Raw genomic sequence first — 17,085 nt, 5'->3', positions numbered from 1 at the left:
GGTGGTCCTCTCCCTAGACTCTACAATTTGCCTATCAGTCCCTTGTTAGTGTGGACGAGGCTCATTTATCTCTTTCACCGGCCCACACTCTTACATGGACAGTGTTAAGAGCTATGTGAGGATATTGTTTTTAGATTTCTTCAGTGTCTCAGTACATGCGACTGGAAGCACTCTGTCTGATACTGTGGGCAGTGCTGAGTCAGCTTAACCATGTGCTGCGCTCGCAGTTTGCGCAAATGCCCTCTGGGAGGCGATATGTCACTGCACAACAAAACACCAACCGCAACATTAAATGTTTTATTCCTTCTGCCAGTAAACTTCTAAATGGAAAGTAAATTTGCAAATGTGTCCAGTGATGTATTGAGGTTTGCGGGTCTCCTGTATTGTATTTACATGATTTTATTTATGGTTTATGTACAACCAGAGATCTGCGAAATGAATAGCCCGTTGTTGACTGATCGATTGCTAGATTGAGTAATGTAGGAGCTCCCAGGGTACAGTCCTGTCTCTGTTTCCACTGACTCTGTACACCTCTGATTTCTGTTACAGCAGAAGTTCTCTGATGACTCTGTGGTGGTTGGGTGTGTCAGAGATGGACAAAAGCTGGAGAAAAGGACACTGCAAAATTTTGAATGGTTCCAGGCAAACCATCTGCTCCTGAACTTCGACAAGACCAAGGAAGTGATGACTGACTTTAGGAGAAAGAGGACACCAATGGAGCCAATCAACATCCAGGGCCATGAGGTGGAAATAATGACTGCTACAAGAACCTTGGACACAGTAATGCTCTGTATAAGAAGAGCATGAGTAGACTCTTCCTGAGAAAGGTCTTTCAACATGTGCAGCAAGTTACTGGAAATCTTCTACCAGTCTGTGGAGGCCAGCGCCCAACAGATATAACACCCTGTGAGGTTAGGGATTAGGGTTTAGGGTTTATCGCCTGGCGAGAAAATAAATTGGGGCGGGCTTGTCGTGGTACAGAAAGTTTACAGTAGCAGCCATTTTACACATTTTCCAAAAGTTAGGGGAAAGGGTAAGTGTGGAAATTTGCTTAGTACTCATAATACCATATGTAAGCTATATTATTGCTAATTTAGCTTCTGACGGTACATACTGCCACTGTACGGTGATATGACAGAATCAGAAGACCCAAGTATTTATTTATTTGTTTATTTGCCGAATAAAGTCCGCCGATTTCGCGGGAAAACACGTGAAATAATCGTGCCAAGTTTCATTGTTCGTTTATCTGTTTTCTTCAAGTCCTTGAATACAGATGTACGAACTTACATAGGGTGCAAGGTCCCAAGGTAGGGGGCTGTGGAGTTAATGATGCTACATGAGATTAGCATAGCATAATCTACAGAATGCGCACATAGCTACTTTAAATGGTCTATTCACACCGCTACGCTACACAATGCACACATGGCTAATTTATGATAATTAATTGACGTGTGGCGACATTGGTTTATTATTATTTACCGCGAGGGCTGTGATTGCTTTGTCTTTGTACAGAGGGCAACAACCATGACCCTCCAAAGCACTGTAACTTTGCTACGCTTTCTTTGTATGAGAAATGATATAAATTAGGATGACCAAACTTCCGTTTTTCCTCGGACATGTCAATTTTTTGTGTCCTGTCCTGGGGGCTCGACTTTTTTTTTTTTTTTTCTTTTAAACTGTTGGAAATGTCCGGGTTTTCATTACCTTTCACTGGGCCATTAAATTGAGCGGCTCTCACAGCTCTGTGACTCAGAAGGAGCGAGCAGGCACAAACAGTCGGTCAGTCTGCAACATGCCGAAGGGCAAATGCGCATTTAACAATGATTTGGACAAGAAATTCTCCGTTTTCCATCCCGGTCGGGACAAGTGGGAGGCCATGTGCACAGGTTGGAGGGACATCTGCTTCAAGTATGCCCAGGGCAAAATCCACTTTTCAACTGGCCAGAGGCCAAGAAATGAACAAAGGCCTTAGTGAGGATTGATGCTTGCTCCTGCAGAGCCATGCTAAGGATCTGTTTGGGAGAAGCCTTCAGTGTACCTGTGGGTTCCACAAGGTAGGTGAAATTATTTACTAATTGATTACTAAATTACAAAAAGATGCAATTAAAGAAAGCTTTAATTCCCTCTTTTTGTACTCCCTCCAGCCAGCAGATCTGTAATCAGGTGCTGGGTCCAGTGAGGCAGGAGGAGTTGAGACGGAGGCAGGGCGAGTCCAAGTCGACATGGAGGCAGGGAGAGGAAACGGGGACACAAGGAGAGGAGACACAGAGACAAGGAGCGGAGAAATGGAGGCAGAGGGAGTTCGAGTCAGCACAGAGGCAGGGAGAAGAGACACAGAGGCAGAAGCATCAGTGACAGGAGAGGGAATGCTTTCACTATACAGCCTTCATTATGCCATGACCACAAAAGGTAACAGTACTGCCACTAAACCTAGCTCAATCTCTGCTCACTCATTCAAGTAGCTCCACCACACCACACTGAAATTCCACCTCACAAAAGTTTTCTTTCTGAGCAATTTTGGAGAACAATCCAAGAAGCTGATCAGGTGTGGATTGCAAAGTGCCTATATGAGCGTACAGGCCAGTTAAAACAAAAAAAACCAACCCTGCTGGTTTCACCCCCCCCACTGGAGCCCAAACCATCTCCTTCTTAGCCTGGGCCGTACTATCGTTAAAGGCTATTCTTTTGGGCACCAGTGAGGATGTGGGGGATACCCTTAAAAATGCCCAAAGTGTTCCTAGAAAATGAACAGCTCTGGGATCTACAGAAAGGTCAGGGAGGTGATTGACATGGATAGCTGCTGCTACCTAGTGGGCGGGGACTATCCACGTTGTAGCAAGTGCTCTCTGCCAGTTTGCCCACAGAGCAGGATATACTGTCCCAGCTGGATGTTGCTCACAGGAGCATGTTTCCCGTTGTCCTCACCACACAACTGGCTCTGAACTTAAAATGCATGGCTTTCCTGAAGCCGAGGACCAGCGTTAACACCTCCTACCTCCAGGCTGTAATAGAGAGAGCGAGGAGTGGGCACATCAGACCGTCTGTTACCTCTCGGACTGTGAGCACCATATGAAGATGGCTACATTTGTCCCTTCTGCAGCTCTTCATCTTCCACCACCACCCTTCAGTCCCCTTCCACTTGCTCAATGGTTTGAGACAGTCCACTCTAATGACATCTTCAGCCATCTTGATGAAATGAAGGGAGTCATCACTTCTACTTATGGTAGAATTCTTAAGATGGATAAGACAAAGAAGGTTAGGGTTTCAATAGTAAAAAAATTATAAAATACAACATGTATAATTACAAAAAAAACCAAAAGGAAATCCATTTGCTTCTTGTGCTTGTATTTGGTTTACAACAAGAAGCTGGCTGGTGGAATAGTGGGCAGTGCTGCGTGGATGACCAACATCGGCAACGAGTTTGGCCAGGTTCTGAACCTGCGGTCATCTCTGTCGATCGGGACTGCTGTGTTAAATGCCACAGGAGTGGACCAAAAAAAGGACTCAAAACAAGGACAAAGTGCAAAAGTAACAAGGGTTTATTAACCAGGGAGGATAGGCAGTGAAGAGATGAGGAGCGAGCAGCCGGGATGCAGGAGTCTTCAATGGCGGAAACTAGGAGTACAAAAATGCAAGTAAGTATACAGGAAGCAGGGAAAAAAAATCAAAAACTGAGCCAACAGGAAAATCACCATCATTATGGTCGTACTCAACCCAAGGCAAAAAAGAACTCCAAGTGGTGGGGTTACCAAGGCCAGCTGGGGATTGGCAGAGGATGGAGAAGACCAGCAGCGGGCAGGTGACTGGACTTGCTGCGAGCACACACAGGACAAGCAGAAACAAAAGCTCTGGTGTCACGAGACATGGAGGGTCACCAGAATCTTTGTCTGAGGAAAGCTAAAGTGCAATTAAAACCAGGATGACAAGTTAACTTGGAGGAGTGCCCCCACTGGAGGGCTTGGGAGCGCACAGAGTCAGGGACAAACAAAATTAGGCAGACCAGTACCTGGGTCAGGTTGGGTTTGTTGGGCCTCCGGGACTACCTTCTCAATCTCCCAGTTAACGGTTCCAAGGAGGAAACTTGAAGTAGAGGGCTTGTCAATAACGTATGCTGGAGGCAAGATAGGAGCAGGTGGGGTTTCAGCCTCCTCAGAAGTGGACTGACGGGACAGTGCATCAGGCTTAACATTCCGGGAACAGTGCCCATCGAGCCTGACGGGAGTTCAGCCTTTTAGCTGAACGAAGGTAGTACAGATTTTTGTGGTCAGTCCACACGATAAAGGGATGCTCAGCTCCTTCCAGCCAGTGACTCCATTCTTGCAGGGCCAAAACAACTGCCAGAAGTTCTCGGTTGCCAATGTCATAGTTGGCTTCCTCTGGTGTTAATCGCCGAGAGAAGTAGGCACAAGGGTGAATTTTCTGATCCCTAGGACAACGCTGGGATAGGACAGCACCCACTCCGGAGTCTGAGGTGTCGACTTCAGCAATGAACTGCTTGGACGGATCTGGGTGAGGTAAAACAGGTGCAGTTACGAAAAGTTGTTTGAGTGTAGAAAAAGCCATTTCAGCCTCGTTAGACCACTTGAATGGGACTAGAGTGGAGGTCAAACAGGTAAGGGGAGCTGCTTTCCTACTGTAATCTTTGATGAATCTTCTATAGAAATTAGCAAATCCCAGAAAACGCTGGAGTTGTTTACGTGTCTCAGGTCTGGGCCACTCCGCAACAGCTTTCACTTTAGCCGGATCAGGTTTGAGTTGCCCCTGCTCAATGACAAAACCAATAAAGTTGGTTGCATGAAATTTACACTTTTCGGCTTTTACAAATAACTTGTTTTCTAAGAGTCTTTGCAGGACCAGCCTCACATGCTTCAAATGTTCTTCAAGATCTCTGGAGAAAATCTAAATGTCATCTAAGTAAACAAATACAAATTTATTGAGCATGTCACGGAGCACATCATTAACCAGGGCTTGGAAGACAGCAGGGGCATTTGTAAGTGAACGGCATGACTAGATACTCAAAGTGTCCAATAGGAGTATTAAATGCAGTCTTCCACTCATCTCCTTGGCGGATGCGGACCGGATGATAAGCATTGCGGAGGTCAAGTTTGGTAAAAAAAAATTGCTTGATAGAGGGGCTCAAAACGCTGAGTCAATGAGTGGTAGGGGATATTTATTTTAAGTCTATACCACAGTCTCAGGGACGGTGAGGTGGAAGGGATAGAGCTTTTTCTTTACAGAATACTTGAGCCAAATCATGATATATGGTAGGAACATAGGTCAAATCAGGAGGATTAGGTAGAGCAGAATTTGAACTTTTACTCACAGTGACGGCTGACTTGAGGCAATGGGAGTGACAGTGAACACTCCAGCTGTTAATCTTATTGGCTGACCAGTCTATTTGTGGGTTGTGCAGCTTTAACCAAGGTAGACCCAAAACCACTGGAGCTTGAGGAGATGGAATGACCAATAACTGTATCTCCTCTCTGTGGTTGCCAGAAAGAATAAGGGTGACAGGAATGGTGCGGTGAGTGATTTTGGCTAGGTGGCTTCCATTCAGTGCATTAACCTCTCTGGGAAACTAATGGTTCAGTAGGAATATTAGCTTGGAGAACAAGGTTGGAGTCAGTAAAATCATCGTCGACCCCAGAATCAACAAAACTATGGAATGAGAGTGACTCACATAACCACAGCAAGGAGGTCTGGAGAAGAAGCCGGTCTGGAGAAAATGGCGTTTAAGAGGAAGCATGGCTCACTAGGACCCCTCTACTCAAAGGTGAGCCTGGTCTTTTGGCCGCAAGGGGCAAGCACTGATGTAATGTCCTTCTTGTCCACAGTAAATGCAAAGGCCAGACCTTTGTCGGCGTTAGCATTCGGCTGGAGTTAGTCAGGCCCGACCCAGTTGCATAGGCTCCTCTGTGTCTGAAGGCTCAGAGTGGCTGGAAGGCATAGGAGGAACATATATTGGCACAGGTGAATGAACCGGAGGAGAGGGAGCATAGTGAGCACGAAATGTAGGTTGGCATGAGCCTTTTTTCCCTGCTTCTTTCTCTGAGTCTGTTATCAAGACTTATGGACAAAGAGATTAGCTCCTCGAGACCGTTTGTCTCATCTCGGGCGGCAAGCTCATCTTTCACATTATCTGTGAGTCCTCTTAAAAAAACACTCTGTAGGGCAGTGTCATCCCAACCACTTTCATGGGCTAAGATACGGAAATCTATTGCATACTGAGCAACTGAGGAGGGTCCTTGGTTAAGTGCCTAACAGTCTCTTAGCAGCTTCTTTTCCTTTTAATGGATGATCAAACCGTTTTTTAATTTCCTTAGAAAAGGCTGAGAAGGATCGAAAAATGTCTGAATTACTCTCCCATGCTGCTGTTGCCCACTGAGATGCTTTGCCAGTTAACAAACTTATAACAAAAGCAATGCGTGACTTATCTGAAGCATAGGTGAGGGGCTGTTGATCGAACACCAGGGAGCACTGGAGGAGAAACCGACCACAGGAGCCAAGATTGCCATCGTATCTCTCAGGAGTAGGGATATGAGGTTCACGTTGAGCCAAGGCAGGTGGAGCTGGAGGTGGTGGAGAAGAACCAGGGAGGACATTGGATGGTGGCGGAGCAGCACCAAACTGGGTGAACGCAGTAGTGAGGTTAGCCAACATGGTCCCAATTTGGTTCATCTGAGCTGCAAAAGTTTGCTGGTTTCCAACAATTTCCTTGAGTTGATTGTCGTTCTTCCCCAATAATTGACCTTTATTGGAGAGAGCTTGGAACAAAGGGTTAGCTTCAGCTTGAACCAGAGGCCTTGGATCCATCTCGGACAGGAGGTTTGAGTCTGTCGGGTCCATGTTTTGGCCAGATTGTTCTGTTAAATGCCACAGGAGTGGACCTAAAAAAGGACTCAAAACAAGGATGAAGTGCAAAAGTAACAAGGGTTTATTAACCAGGGAGGATAGGCGGTGGAGAGATGAGGAGCCAGTAGCCGGGATGCAGGAGTCTTCAATGGCGGAAACTGGGAGTACAAAAATGCAGGTAAGTATACAGAAAGCGAGGGAAAAATCAAAAACTGAGCTGACAGGAAAATCACCATCAAGTAGACGAAACAATCTGGCAGAGTCTGGCAGGAGAGCTGGTCCTTTGTAGCAGGCTTGATTGCAGATGGTGTGCAGGTGCTCCCAGCAAACTCCGCCCACGTCCACACACAGAAGACTCAGGACAGGCAGGGGCGTGACATGCTGCAACCAGACAGGTGGGTCTCTCTCTCTCTCTCACACACACACACACACACGCGCACACACACGCAGAAACACACACGCACAGACAGACACACACAGAAACACACGCACACACAGAAACACACGCACACAGAAACACACACTCAGACAGAAACACACACACACAGAAACACAGACACACACACAGAAACACGCACGCACAGACAGAAACACACACGCACAGACACACACATACACACAGAAACACACGCACACACAGACACACACACACGTACACACAGAAACACACACGCGCGCACACACAGAAACAGACACACGCACACACACGTACCATCAGTTTTGATCACCAGAGGGACACACACATACACACACACACACACACACGCACACACACACGTACCATCAGCTTTGACCACCAGAGGGACACAGAAACACACACGCACACACAGACACACACACACAGAAACACACACGCACAAACACACGCACACACAGAAACACGCACACAAAAACATGCACGCATACACAGAAACGCACACACAGAAACACACACGTACCATCAGCTTTGACCACCAGAGGGACACACACACAAACACACAGAAACACATGCACAGACAGACAGAGACACGCACACACACACAGAAACACACACGCGCACACAGACACACATGCACACACACATAGAAACATACACAGACGCACACACAGAAACACACATGCAACAACAGACGCACACACACACAGAAACACACACGCACACACAGCCACACACACACACAGAAACACACTCGCACACACAGCCACACACACACACAGAAACACACACGCACAGTCAGACACGCACACACACAGAAACACAAACGCACAAACAGACACACGCACACACACACAGAAACACAAACGCACAAGCAGACACACACAGAAACACAGACACGCACGCACACAGACAGAAACACACACACAGACAGACACACGTGCACACACACACAGAAACGCACACACAACACACACACAGAAACACACACGCACACACAGAAACACACACACACACAAACAGAACACGCACAGATAGATACAGACATGCGCACACACAAACACTCACGCACAAACAGACACACACACCCAGAAACACACATGCACACACACGCATAGACACACACATGCACACACATGCACACACATAGACACACTGTTAGAACAATTTGTATTAAATGTGCTTTTTTTACGTAATTAAAAATGGTTATTTTTCACAGGTGTGTCTTCAGTGACCAAGCTCTTCCACCCATGGAAGTCTGCAGTGCGCTCAGACAGTTTTCATTTTGTGAGACGCTTCAACTGTGGCCTCACTACAGAACACTACCCTCTATATGGCACCCTTTGTGCCAAGCTGTCATCCTGCGTTTTTGAATGGGACCAGGACGATGTGCAATGCCTGAAGGAGGCCAAGAGAGAGAAGTGGAAGAGCAGCCACAGTGGAGATGTTCCCACTGAGGAACAGCTTATGGCCACTGTCAACCCAGGAGAACTAAAGAGACACTGCAGGAGGAGGACCCATGGAGTGGATGATTTGGACTGCTGGAATCAGTGTGGGACCTCACAGACACCACAGGGCTGCGTTTGGTGAGCCATGACAGCATGCGCCACATCTGGGAGATGCAGCAGAAACACCTGGAGTGCTTCCAAGGTGTTCAAGGTGGAACATGGGCCGGGCCAAGGAGGCAGTAGCTGGGGAGGGGGCCTCGACCCTTAGAAGCTTCGATGTCCGCCTGATGTCCCACCTCAACAGCTTAAGACAGCGTGTCCATGGTTGTAATCTAGTGACAGAATTCACCCCACCCGGGAAACCTCTACTGGTAAGACTTTGGATTTCTTGGGTGCAAAGATTGTGCTATACATGTAGGAGATGGATGTGTGTATGTATGTCCTTTTCTCACCTTGTGTTTATACTGGTTACAGATGAGCGCATAGCGGTGGAATATTTATTGGACCAGACCAACAGAGGGGACCTGCTTGCGCCATTGCATGTCCCTGAAATTTCATCACAGGTGCCAGAGGAGGAGGAGGCAGATGAGGCAGATGTCACTATAGACATGTCTGAGGAGGGGGCTACTGATTCTTATGAGCAGTCGGTGGAGGGTGACACTGATCCCGAAGTCGTTGTCACAGAGGTCAATAACACATTCTGTAACACCTTAGCCTACTCAAAAACACAGTACTTACCTGACATAAATGTGGTTAAACTTTAATAAGACAAATGAATGTAAAATCTGCATTGCTCACTTAATCAGAAACAAGAGTGACCATTAATTTGCTTGTTTTTTTTTTCTCACTCATAACTTTTCAGACCAGCCCAAGTGACTCGAGAGGGGTTGTGGGATGGGAGGCAGTTGATGCCCTGGTAGCCTACCTAGTTGGCTTGAACCGGACCATCACTGCTTTGTCAGCCAAGGAGGAGGCAGACATAGTGCGCCTGTATGCAGCTCTCCATGCCATGGTCAAGGCAAGGTACAAAATAGTAATTATTATGTACACCATAATTACACATACATTCCATGGAAGTAACGAAGCATATGGATGTCTCTTTCACCTTTTAGATACACCCAGAAGGCTCAAAAAAAAAGTCACGTGGATCAGCAGGACCGTAGGGAGCACCCAGGAAGCTGAGTGGCTCTGCTCCTGGACAGCAGGCGTCAGAAAGGTGTTTGACCAAAATTTGCTATCATCTTGGTTCAATACAGTTCATATTATTTTATTTCAATCCCTGTTGACATCGTCACGTGGTTCATCATGACTTTACATCCTTGTTCACAGTCCAGATCATATCCTCTTTCTCTCCCACAGACTATACATGACTCATGGCCAAGTAGCCCAGGACCCTGAAGTAAACAGGGTCAGTGAGTGTGTTTGCCTCAGGCTTGCCAAAGAGTTTGAGCAAGCACGCAACAGGCCAAAGGACACAAAGGGGAAAACCTTGCCCATCCCTCAGTCTATTGTCAGTGTCTACGGCAACATCAGACAGCTGCTGGAGGACAGCAGGGTTGTCTTGGACCAGACAAACATGGTTCTGGTGCCCCTGAACAACACTACTGTCTCTTCATGGTATGTGTTATTTCATTTACCTTTCCCATACAGTCAAGACAGTATATCAATGTAACCGCGCTGAACATGGCCGTGCAAAAGTCCAGCTTGTTTTTGGGAGTAACCCGTTTGTGTTCGTCTTTGACTATCGTATAGTTTATCTGAATAGTGTTGTGAACAAATGGCCAGGATACGGTGCTGTCTTTTGTGGTTTTAATCTGCATCAAACAATATACATACTGGTCAGGATATCTCAGCTCAACACGGTGAGCAGCTCTACAAGGAGAGCAAGTCACTTTAGCATCTAAAAGTTATCTTCTGTCACGACGTGCAAAATTCCATTACTGTAATAACTCAAACACTGTACAAAATATTAGCTCATAAATGTTCCAAATGACATAAATACGATGGACAATTAGGATGTGATCATAGAATGAATAATTAAACAGAAATACACAATTTTTACCAACAGAGCTCAAATCATTGACCCACCTCGTGCACATCTCTCGTGAACTGGCAACATGCTCTTGGCGCCAGGGGCACTTATCACTACCAGTCATCACAAGAGGGCGCTATTCACCCAAACTGCATTAGCTCAATAAGAGTAATGACAAGTGGAATCAAATACCACGTTATCACTGTTACATAAAGATTCAACCTCAAGAAAAACCTCCACCTGCATGCTTATTAGAAAATGTGTAATAACCTTAGGGGGTATAGACTTGCATGTATAAACTATTGAATGTTTGTCTTGTAGGCTGCTTAGGAGGGATAAGAGGAAGGACAGGGACATGCTGCTCCAAGACACTGTACTTCCTGAACAGCCTCTCCCTGCAGCAAACACACTTCTGGCTGCCCCTGTGCAACATGCACATGATGTTATGACCTTTGAGGAGCCAGAAAACTGTGAGGGAGAAGCTTTCCCCCGTCAGCGCACTCTGGCAGCTAACAAGCAATCTGGGATCAATCCACCATTTCCACCTCTCATTTTCCCTCCACAATTTGGGCCAGTTCCTCAGTTTCAGCATCCTCCTCCATTTCTGCCTGCTCACTCATATTTGCACTCCCCATTTATTTATGCTCCATGGCAGCAAGCTCTTCCATGTCCTGATGCTCCTCCACTGCAGCAACCTCCTACAGCGTGCCTTCCATCTCAGCCAAGGCAACGTGCCTGGAGGCTGAATAAAACTGCCCAGGAGGATGAGGAGCTAGCGTCAAGGGGGGAACCACCAAAGAAGAGGCTATCAAAAGAGCAGTACCACTACACCTGCAAGCAGTGTGGCCAGGACAAAAGCAAAAGAACTGGACACACCCAGGTGAAGGGGCGGTGGTACTCTCCAGCCTCAGGACTGTCCCTCGAAGACTGGAGGAACAGTTTACAGTAGGGGTGATATCAAAGTCTCACGATACGATATCGTCACGGTATGAGCCTCACGGTACCTTATTTATTGCGATATCATGGGAAAGCTCACGATATGGTGGGGAGGCTCACGATTAGGAATGTAACAATATCCAAATCTCTTGGTGCGATGTTTTCACTATGTACATCTTACGGTAGGATATTTATTGCAATATTTTGTGGAGGTTAAACAGCTAAAACTGTTTCTGTGCTACTTTTTCCTCTTTAAAATGCCTTGACAAGATTTAATCCAAAGAACTAAGACCTAAAACAACTGTTATTTCTTTATGTAGTCTACACTGAATTGTTACATCCCTAGTTTACAGTAGTTTTATTGTTTCAGCTTCATCTTGATGATGATGATTATTGTTGTTATAATATTATTGTTATATATTGTGATATTGTTACATTATATTGTTATTATATTATTGTTCTATATTGTTATATTATATGGTTATACTATTATTATTATTTAATCATTTATTTAATTTTGTTTAAAGGATTTGTTTTACAGCTCTTTATCATAGATATCTCTCTGTCTCTTCTCTCTCCTCTCTCCCTCGTTCTTCTTGTCCTGTTTGTTCATACATGGTTTGTAATTTTTCTTTGCTTTCTTACTGTGTGGTACAATGTTACATTAAAGTTTTGATCATTTTATTTGAGTCAAGAACAGCTTTCACGTTTTTATTTAATTTCCTGTTTAAAAACAGGACAGTGAGTGTCATACACTGAATAACTTGAAGCCAGAATTACTTGCAGAATCATTTTACTTACATTTATTCACAAAAACCCATCACTCTTTGCTCAGTTTAGAATTTGTTTTATTCACTTGTTGCTGCACTGAGCTACTCTCTCAAATAATTGAGTTTATTAAAAAGTGAGGGGACATATGATGGGAGAGATATCTACATTCACAGTTATACACTGTTAAATTTGTTTGGTTTTACTAGCACCTAGTAGGCCAAGAGTCATACATTACAAGTACTGAGTGCCTTTTCAAATGGTTATAAGGTGTAAGGACCCTTATTCAAACTCTTCCCCCAACCAGACTTCACTAAACAACTACTTGCATGACATTATTGTGTATCATTAGCATTTAAAAAATGGTTGTTTAAAAAAAATTTTAACAAAATTTGACAAAGCTAAGAAGTCTAGGTGACCACTAAAAAACAAAAAAAAGTACACGATCACAAATCTCATGCCACAAGATATTGCGAGACAAAATTGCTACAAAATTTTGCACACATGAGAATAATGACTTTGTGAGATTTTTTTCCCCCATCTGTTAAGTTTTGGATTTGACAAAAAAAAAGGGGGTTGTGTAGGTGAGTTACGTTTCATGAGATGCTTTAGTTCCAAAAAACAGCATTAGATTGACAACAAAATAAAATAAAGGAAATCAGCATGGACCAAAATTGTGAACTGAACCACACTATTTATTTATTATAAATTATATCGAAATTTCATCTTGTCTTATTCTCATGGACCAAATCTCATGTCTTGTCTCATCTTGTGGAAATGGTCTCATCCCACCCCTAGTATACAATGTCCTAATAAAATCTTGTTTTGTCCTGCAGGAGGCAGCCGTGGTCTGGTCCATGGCAGAATGTGGAGAAGAGATGGGGTTCTGGCAGCCTCATATTCACAAGAAGGTGTTCTTAGAGTGAAACCAGCAAATGCGAGCAGCAAACTGTAACTGTGTGTAAATGTTACTTTTAGTAAATTAATTCTATTGATTGTGATTTTATTTTAAAACATATTTATTTATGCGCTAACATGTTTTATACTAATCTATAAAATAAATAAATAAAACATGTTTGTTTGCTAAATTTAGCTGTACGACTCATACAATTTGTTGCCTTCATGAATATATATGCATACACATACTATGAGAAAGAATCATGCATACAGTCAGTGTAAGTTTGTCTCTGTTTTGATGTTGGGCAGAGTCAGATCCTCGGCCTCTTGTAGCAAAGCTGGTTTGTCGGTTGCTAAGGTTTAGCGCCCCTAGTTACCACACGATCTCCCATCATGCAACAGGAAAAGATACATTCATAAACCTTAAGCTTGTAATAGTACATATAATATTCACCTTTTTTTTTTTTTTACAATATATCTCGACGAAAGACTGGATGATAATACTGTTTGACCACTGATGAAGGTAGGCTAAGTTATTCGTGGAAAGAAACAAATGCGTCACGTTAGCAAACGTAAGGTTAGTCCCGTTAGCCACATAAGGCTAGCTACAGAAATCTTGAAAACAGTAATAGTTGAGGCTTGTGCTTTACAGCTTTATTAGCATCACAGTACATACAACTAACTGCTAGCAGCCTTTATAAACATGAGTTATTAGATTAAGTTTAATAACGTAACAGAGTGTTTAGCGTTAGTGGACAGCCAGTGTTCAAGTGTGTTTTAAAGCAGAGGAAAAACAGATGGTGAGTTATTCCAATTTCTGATTTGCCTTTGTTCAAATTTAACATAATCTCAAAGAAATTTGTAAATTAAATGACATTTGTTTTTCTTCACAGCTACAAGAAAACCCCAATAATGGATAAAGATCAGAATAACACGGTGATTTTTAATGCTTCGAAAAGGGAACTGTTTACCACAAGCAACGGATACAAATTGCTGCAGAAAAGACTCAGGGCTCAATGGAAAATTCAGAGGTGAGCAGTGTTCTTTTTCACGGCCAAGTATTGTGACCATTGTGACTTTAAAATACCATTATCGTTGTCATGTATAGTATGAAGGAGGAATTGACATTGGAGAAGATGAAAGGGGGTAGATTGTGGATCACTGCTGGTCCAAGGGAGAGGTTCACTGCAACAGAGGTTAATAATTATTAAGTCAAAAACACAAGCACATTTAAATCACATTTCATCTAAATACATTAACTATCTGATTGTCTGTCCGCTTTTACAGATGGAGATACTTAAACATTACCTTGATGAAGGAGGGAATGTACTTGTAATGCTGGGTGAAGGAGGAGAATCTAAATTTGACACCAATATTAACTTTCTGCTGGAAGACTTGGGCATAATGGTCAATAGTGGTATGTCTGTAAAATGTTCGCCAGATTTCTATAGATTCATTGAGTTTCTTTTTTTTAATAGTTTTATTCTTAATGACATGTAGATGCTGTTGTGAGGAATGTATATTATAAATACTTCCATCCAAAAGAGGCACTTGTATCCAATGGTGTCTTGAATAGGTTTGTTGCTTAAATTTGTGTTTTATCTTAAATTATTGTTAAGACTTTCTTTTTAAGACTATTTTTATTGTAGGGAAATCAGCCGAGCAGCTGGAAAAGCTATGACTGGAATTACAGAAGATGAAAATGTGGGAAATAATGCACAGTAATGTATCTGTTATTTTCAGAACTTGATTTTTTGTACTGAATTTAAAAAAAACAACCTCATGATAATTGGGTTTTTACAGAGCTTTAACATTTGTCTACCCATATGGCGCTACGCTGAGTGTAATGAAACCTGCTGTAGCAGTTCTTTCAAGTGGCTCAGTCTGTTTCCCCCTTAACAGACCTGTTTTAGCCTTTTACCAAGGAAAGGTAAGTTGATTTAAAAAAAAACAATTATTACATTTGTTCATGTAGATTAATATATACTTTTTTTCTCTGTTTCTTCTAGGAGGCTGGCAAATTAGCTGTACTGGGCTCCTGTCATATGTTTAGTGACCAATACATAGATAAAGAGGAGAATAGTAAAATCCTGGTGAGTCACTGTACTTCTAGTGTATCAGTTATAAGTATTTAAACAATATATGAAATCATGTTTATTTTTAGGATGTTTTGCTGCAATGGTTTATGACTGATACAGTTCAACTCAATCAGATTGATGCCGAAGATCCAGAGGTATGGAATCTATTTGTGAACAAATACTAATAATTTACTTGAGCTTAAACATATGAATCTTTATACAAGTAAAATAATCAAATAATAGCATTTATTTAATAGTGGTATGATTTAAGTCCATTATACAGTGAAAACTGTACCCTATTGCTTTCAATCATTGGTCATTCAACCCTCAGATCACAGATTACACCATGTTGCCAGACACTGGAGGCTTGTCTGAGCAACGGCGAGTTTGTTTACAAGAAGGTGATGAAAACCCCAGGGACTTCACACAACTCTTTGTTACGTCACTGTTTAACATGTCCACCGACACTTTGCCCCAAGTTATTAGGTAAGTTGATATATGTATTAAGTGAATGCCATACTGTGGAACATTCTAGTAAAAAAAAATATATAGTGCATCTTTTTATGGTGAACCTGTTTGTCTACAGTGCCTACAAGCAACTTAATGTTAAATGTGAGGCTCTTCAGTTGATCACCCCACAGTTTGAGACTCCACTTCCTCAGCTCCAGCCTGCTGTAAGTCATCATATGTCTTATAGTAAATATACTGAATTATTGTAATTCCCTATCTTGTATCCAATTCCAAATTTTATTGTATTGTTTAGGTGTTTCCTCCTTCTATAAGCGATTTACCTCCACCAATGCTTGATCTGTTTGATCTGGATGAGTCATTCTCATCTGAGAAGGTACGCCTTGCTCAACTCACCAATAAATGTAAGTTCTCCTTCATATTTTTTTTTTCTTATAGCTGCATTATTCTCTCAAGAGTAATGAAGATTTTGATATGCAAATGTTTATTGTTCAGGCACAGAGGATGATCTTGAGTTTTATGTACGAAAATGTGGAGAGATTTTGGGGGTGACTGGAAAGTTGGACAAAGACAAGAGAGATGCCAAGCACATTTTGGAACATGTCTTCTTCCAAGTTGTTGAATTCAAGAAACTCAATCAGGTAACATAAATTATATGCTTTTCATTACAACCACCACTGCTTAATCTAATTGTCTCTTTTACAGGAGCAGGACATTGACGCAGAGGTGCCTTTCAATCCATTATGAGCAATGTACAATGTACTTGTTCCTATACCATGCACTTCTGTGGTTTTTGTAATTCATGTAAATTCAATTATACATTCCTAAATAAAACATGTCTATATTGATAAGACATTTTAGCAATTCAACATTTTATTCAGTGATTCAGATCTTTTAAAAACATTTAAATGTATAAAATAAAGAAAATCAGGGAGACAGTCTAGGATCAGGCTCTTGCAAAGATGGTTGTTTGGGGCTCCAAGCTAACTCAGAAGCACTCGGCTCCATTGTGATTTTTGGGCTCTCGGATTTAATAATGGAAACATCCCAACAAATCTGTGAGCCGACCAGGTCAGTGAATGACTGGTCACAGCCGGTAGTCTTTTGTTTTGGAAGGAACAACTGTGGTGTGGAGGACTTTCCCTGTAGAGGCACATTTAGGTAGCAACCATCTGGGTCTGGCTCATTTAT

The 17,085-nt window shown here is 42.9% G+C and overlaps 2 protein-coding genes across 3 annotated transcripts; both read left to right on the top strand.

Moving 5' to 3' along the window:
- Positions 1-8,529: 8,529 nt before the first annotated feature.
- On the top strand, positions 8,530-12,267 carry LOC129411055 (cyclin-dependent kinase 12-like). The gene is made up of 6 exons (XM_055160752.1): positions 8,530-9,086; positions 9,190-9,401; positions 9,578-9,738; positions 9,828-9,931; positions 10,075-10,332; positions 11,069-12,267. Exons 5-6 carry the CDS (start codon positions 10,082-10,084, stop codon positions 11,694-11,696), a joined length of 879 nt encoding a protein of 292 aa, XP_055016727.1. The 5' UTR covers positions 8,530-9,086; positions 9,190-9,401; positions 9,578-9,738; positions 9,828-9,931; positions 10,075-10,081; the 3' UTR covers positions 11,697-12,267.
- A 1,462-nt stretch (positions 12,268-13,729) lies between these two features.
- On the top strand, positions 13,730-16,749 carry ift52 (intraflagellar transport 52 homolog (Chlamydomonas)). Of its 2 annotated transcripts, none has more exons than XM_055160503.1 (14): positions 13,730-13,871; positions 14,242-14,379; positions 14,457-14,544; positions 14,636-14,765; positions 14,849-14,924; positions 14,998-15,069; positions 15,152-15,278; positions 15,358-15,441; positions 15,513-15,581; positions 15,758-15,912; positions 16,013-16,100; positions 16,190-16,298; positions 16,390-16,535; positions 16,600-16,749. In XM_055160503.1, the coding sequence occupies exons 2-14, from the start codon at positions 14,261-14,263 to the stop codon at positions 16,639-16,641; spliced, it is 1,305 nt and encodes a 434-aa protein (XP_055016478.1). In that variant the 5' UTR covers positions 13,730-13,871; positions 14,242-14,260; the 3' UTR covers positions 16,642-16,749. The 2 variants fall into 2 exon arrangements, with proteins under 2 accessions (XP_055016478.1, XP_055016477.1); XM_055160502.1 differs by lacking the exon at positions 13,730-13,871 and adding an exon at positions 13,881-14,148.
- Positions 16,750-17,085: the final 336 nt, after the last annotated feature.

Source organism: Boleophthalmus pectinirostris, unplaced genomic scaffold (assembly GCF_026225935.1).
Source record: "Boleophthalmus pectinirostris isolate CB_2022bp ecotype Guang Dong unplaced genomic scaffold, ASM2622593v1 HiC_scaffold_3, whole genome shotgun sequence".
In the NCBI taxonomy this organism is placed as follows: domain Eukaryota; kingdom Metazoa; phylum Chordata; class Actinopteri; order Gobiiformes; family Gobiidae; genus Boleophthalmus; species Boleophthalmus pectinirostris.
This window is presented reverse-complemented; position numbering and strand designations above follow the sequence as displayed.

What these genes read in the sequence shown, in the direction of transcription:
- LOC129411055 (XM_055160752.1), top strand. Translation starts at nt 10,082, where the DNA reads ATGACTCATGGCCAAGTAGCCCAGGACCCTGAAGTAAACAGGGTCAGT. An exon ending in AACACTACTGTCTCTTCATG is followed by an intron (nt 10,333 to 11,068) that starts GTATGTGTTATT and finishes TTTGTCTTGTAG; the next exon opens with GCTGCTTAGGAGGGATAAGA.
- ift52 (XM_055160503.1), top strand. Translation starts at nt 14,261, where the DNA reads ATGGATAAAGATCAGAATAACACGGTGATTTTTAATGCTTCGAAAAGG. An exon ending in TCCAATGGTGTCTTGAATAG is followed by an intron (nt 14,925 to 14,997) that starts GTTTGTTGCTTA and finishes TTTTTATTGTAG; the next exon opens with GGAAATCAGCCGAGCAGCTG. An exon ending in TTCCTCAGCTCCAGCCTGCT is followed by an intron (nt 16,101 to 16,189) that starts GTAAGTCATCAT and finishes TGTATTGTTTAG; the next exon opens with GTGTTTCCTCCTTCTATAAG.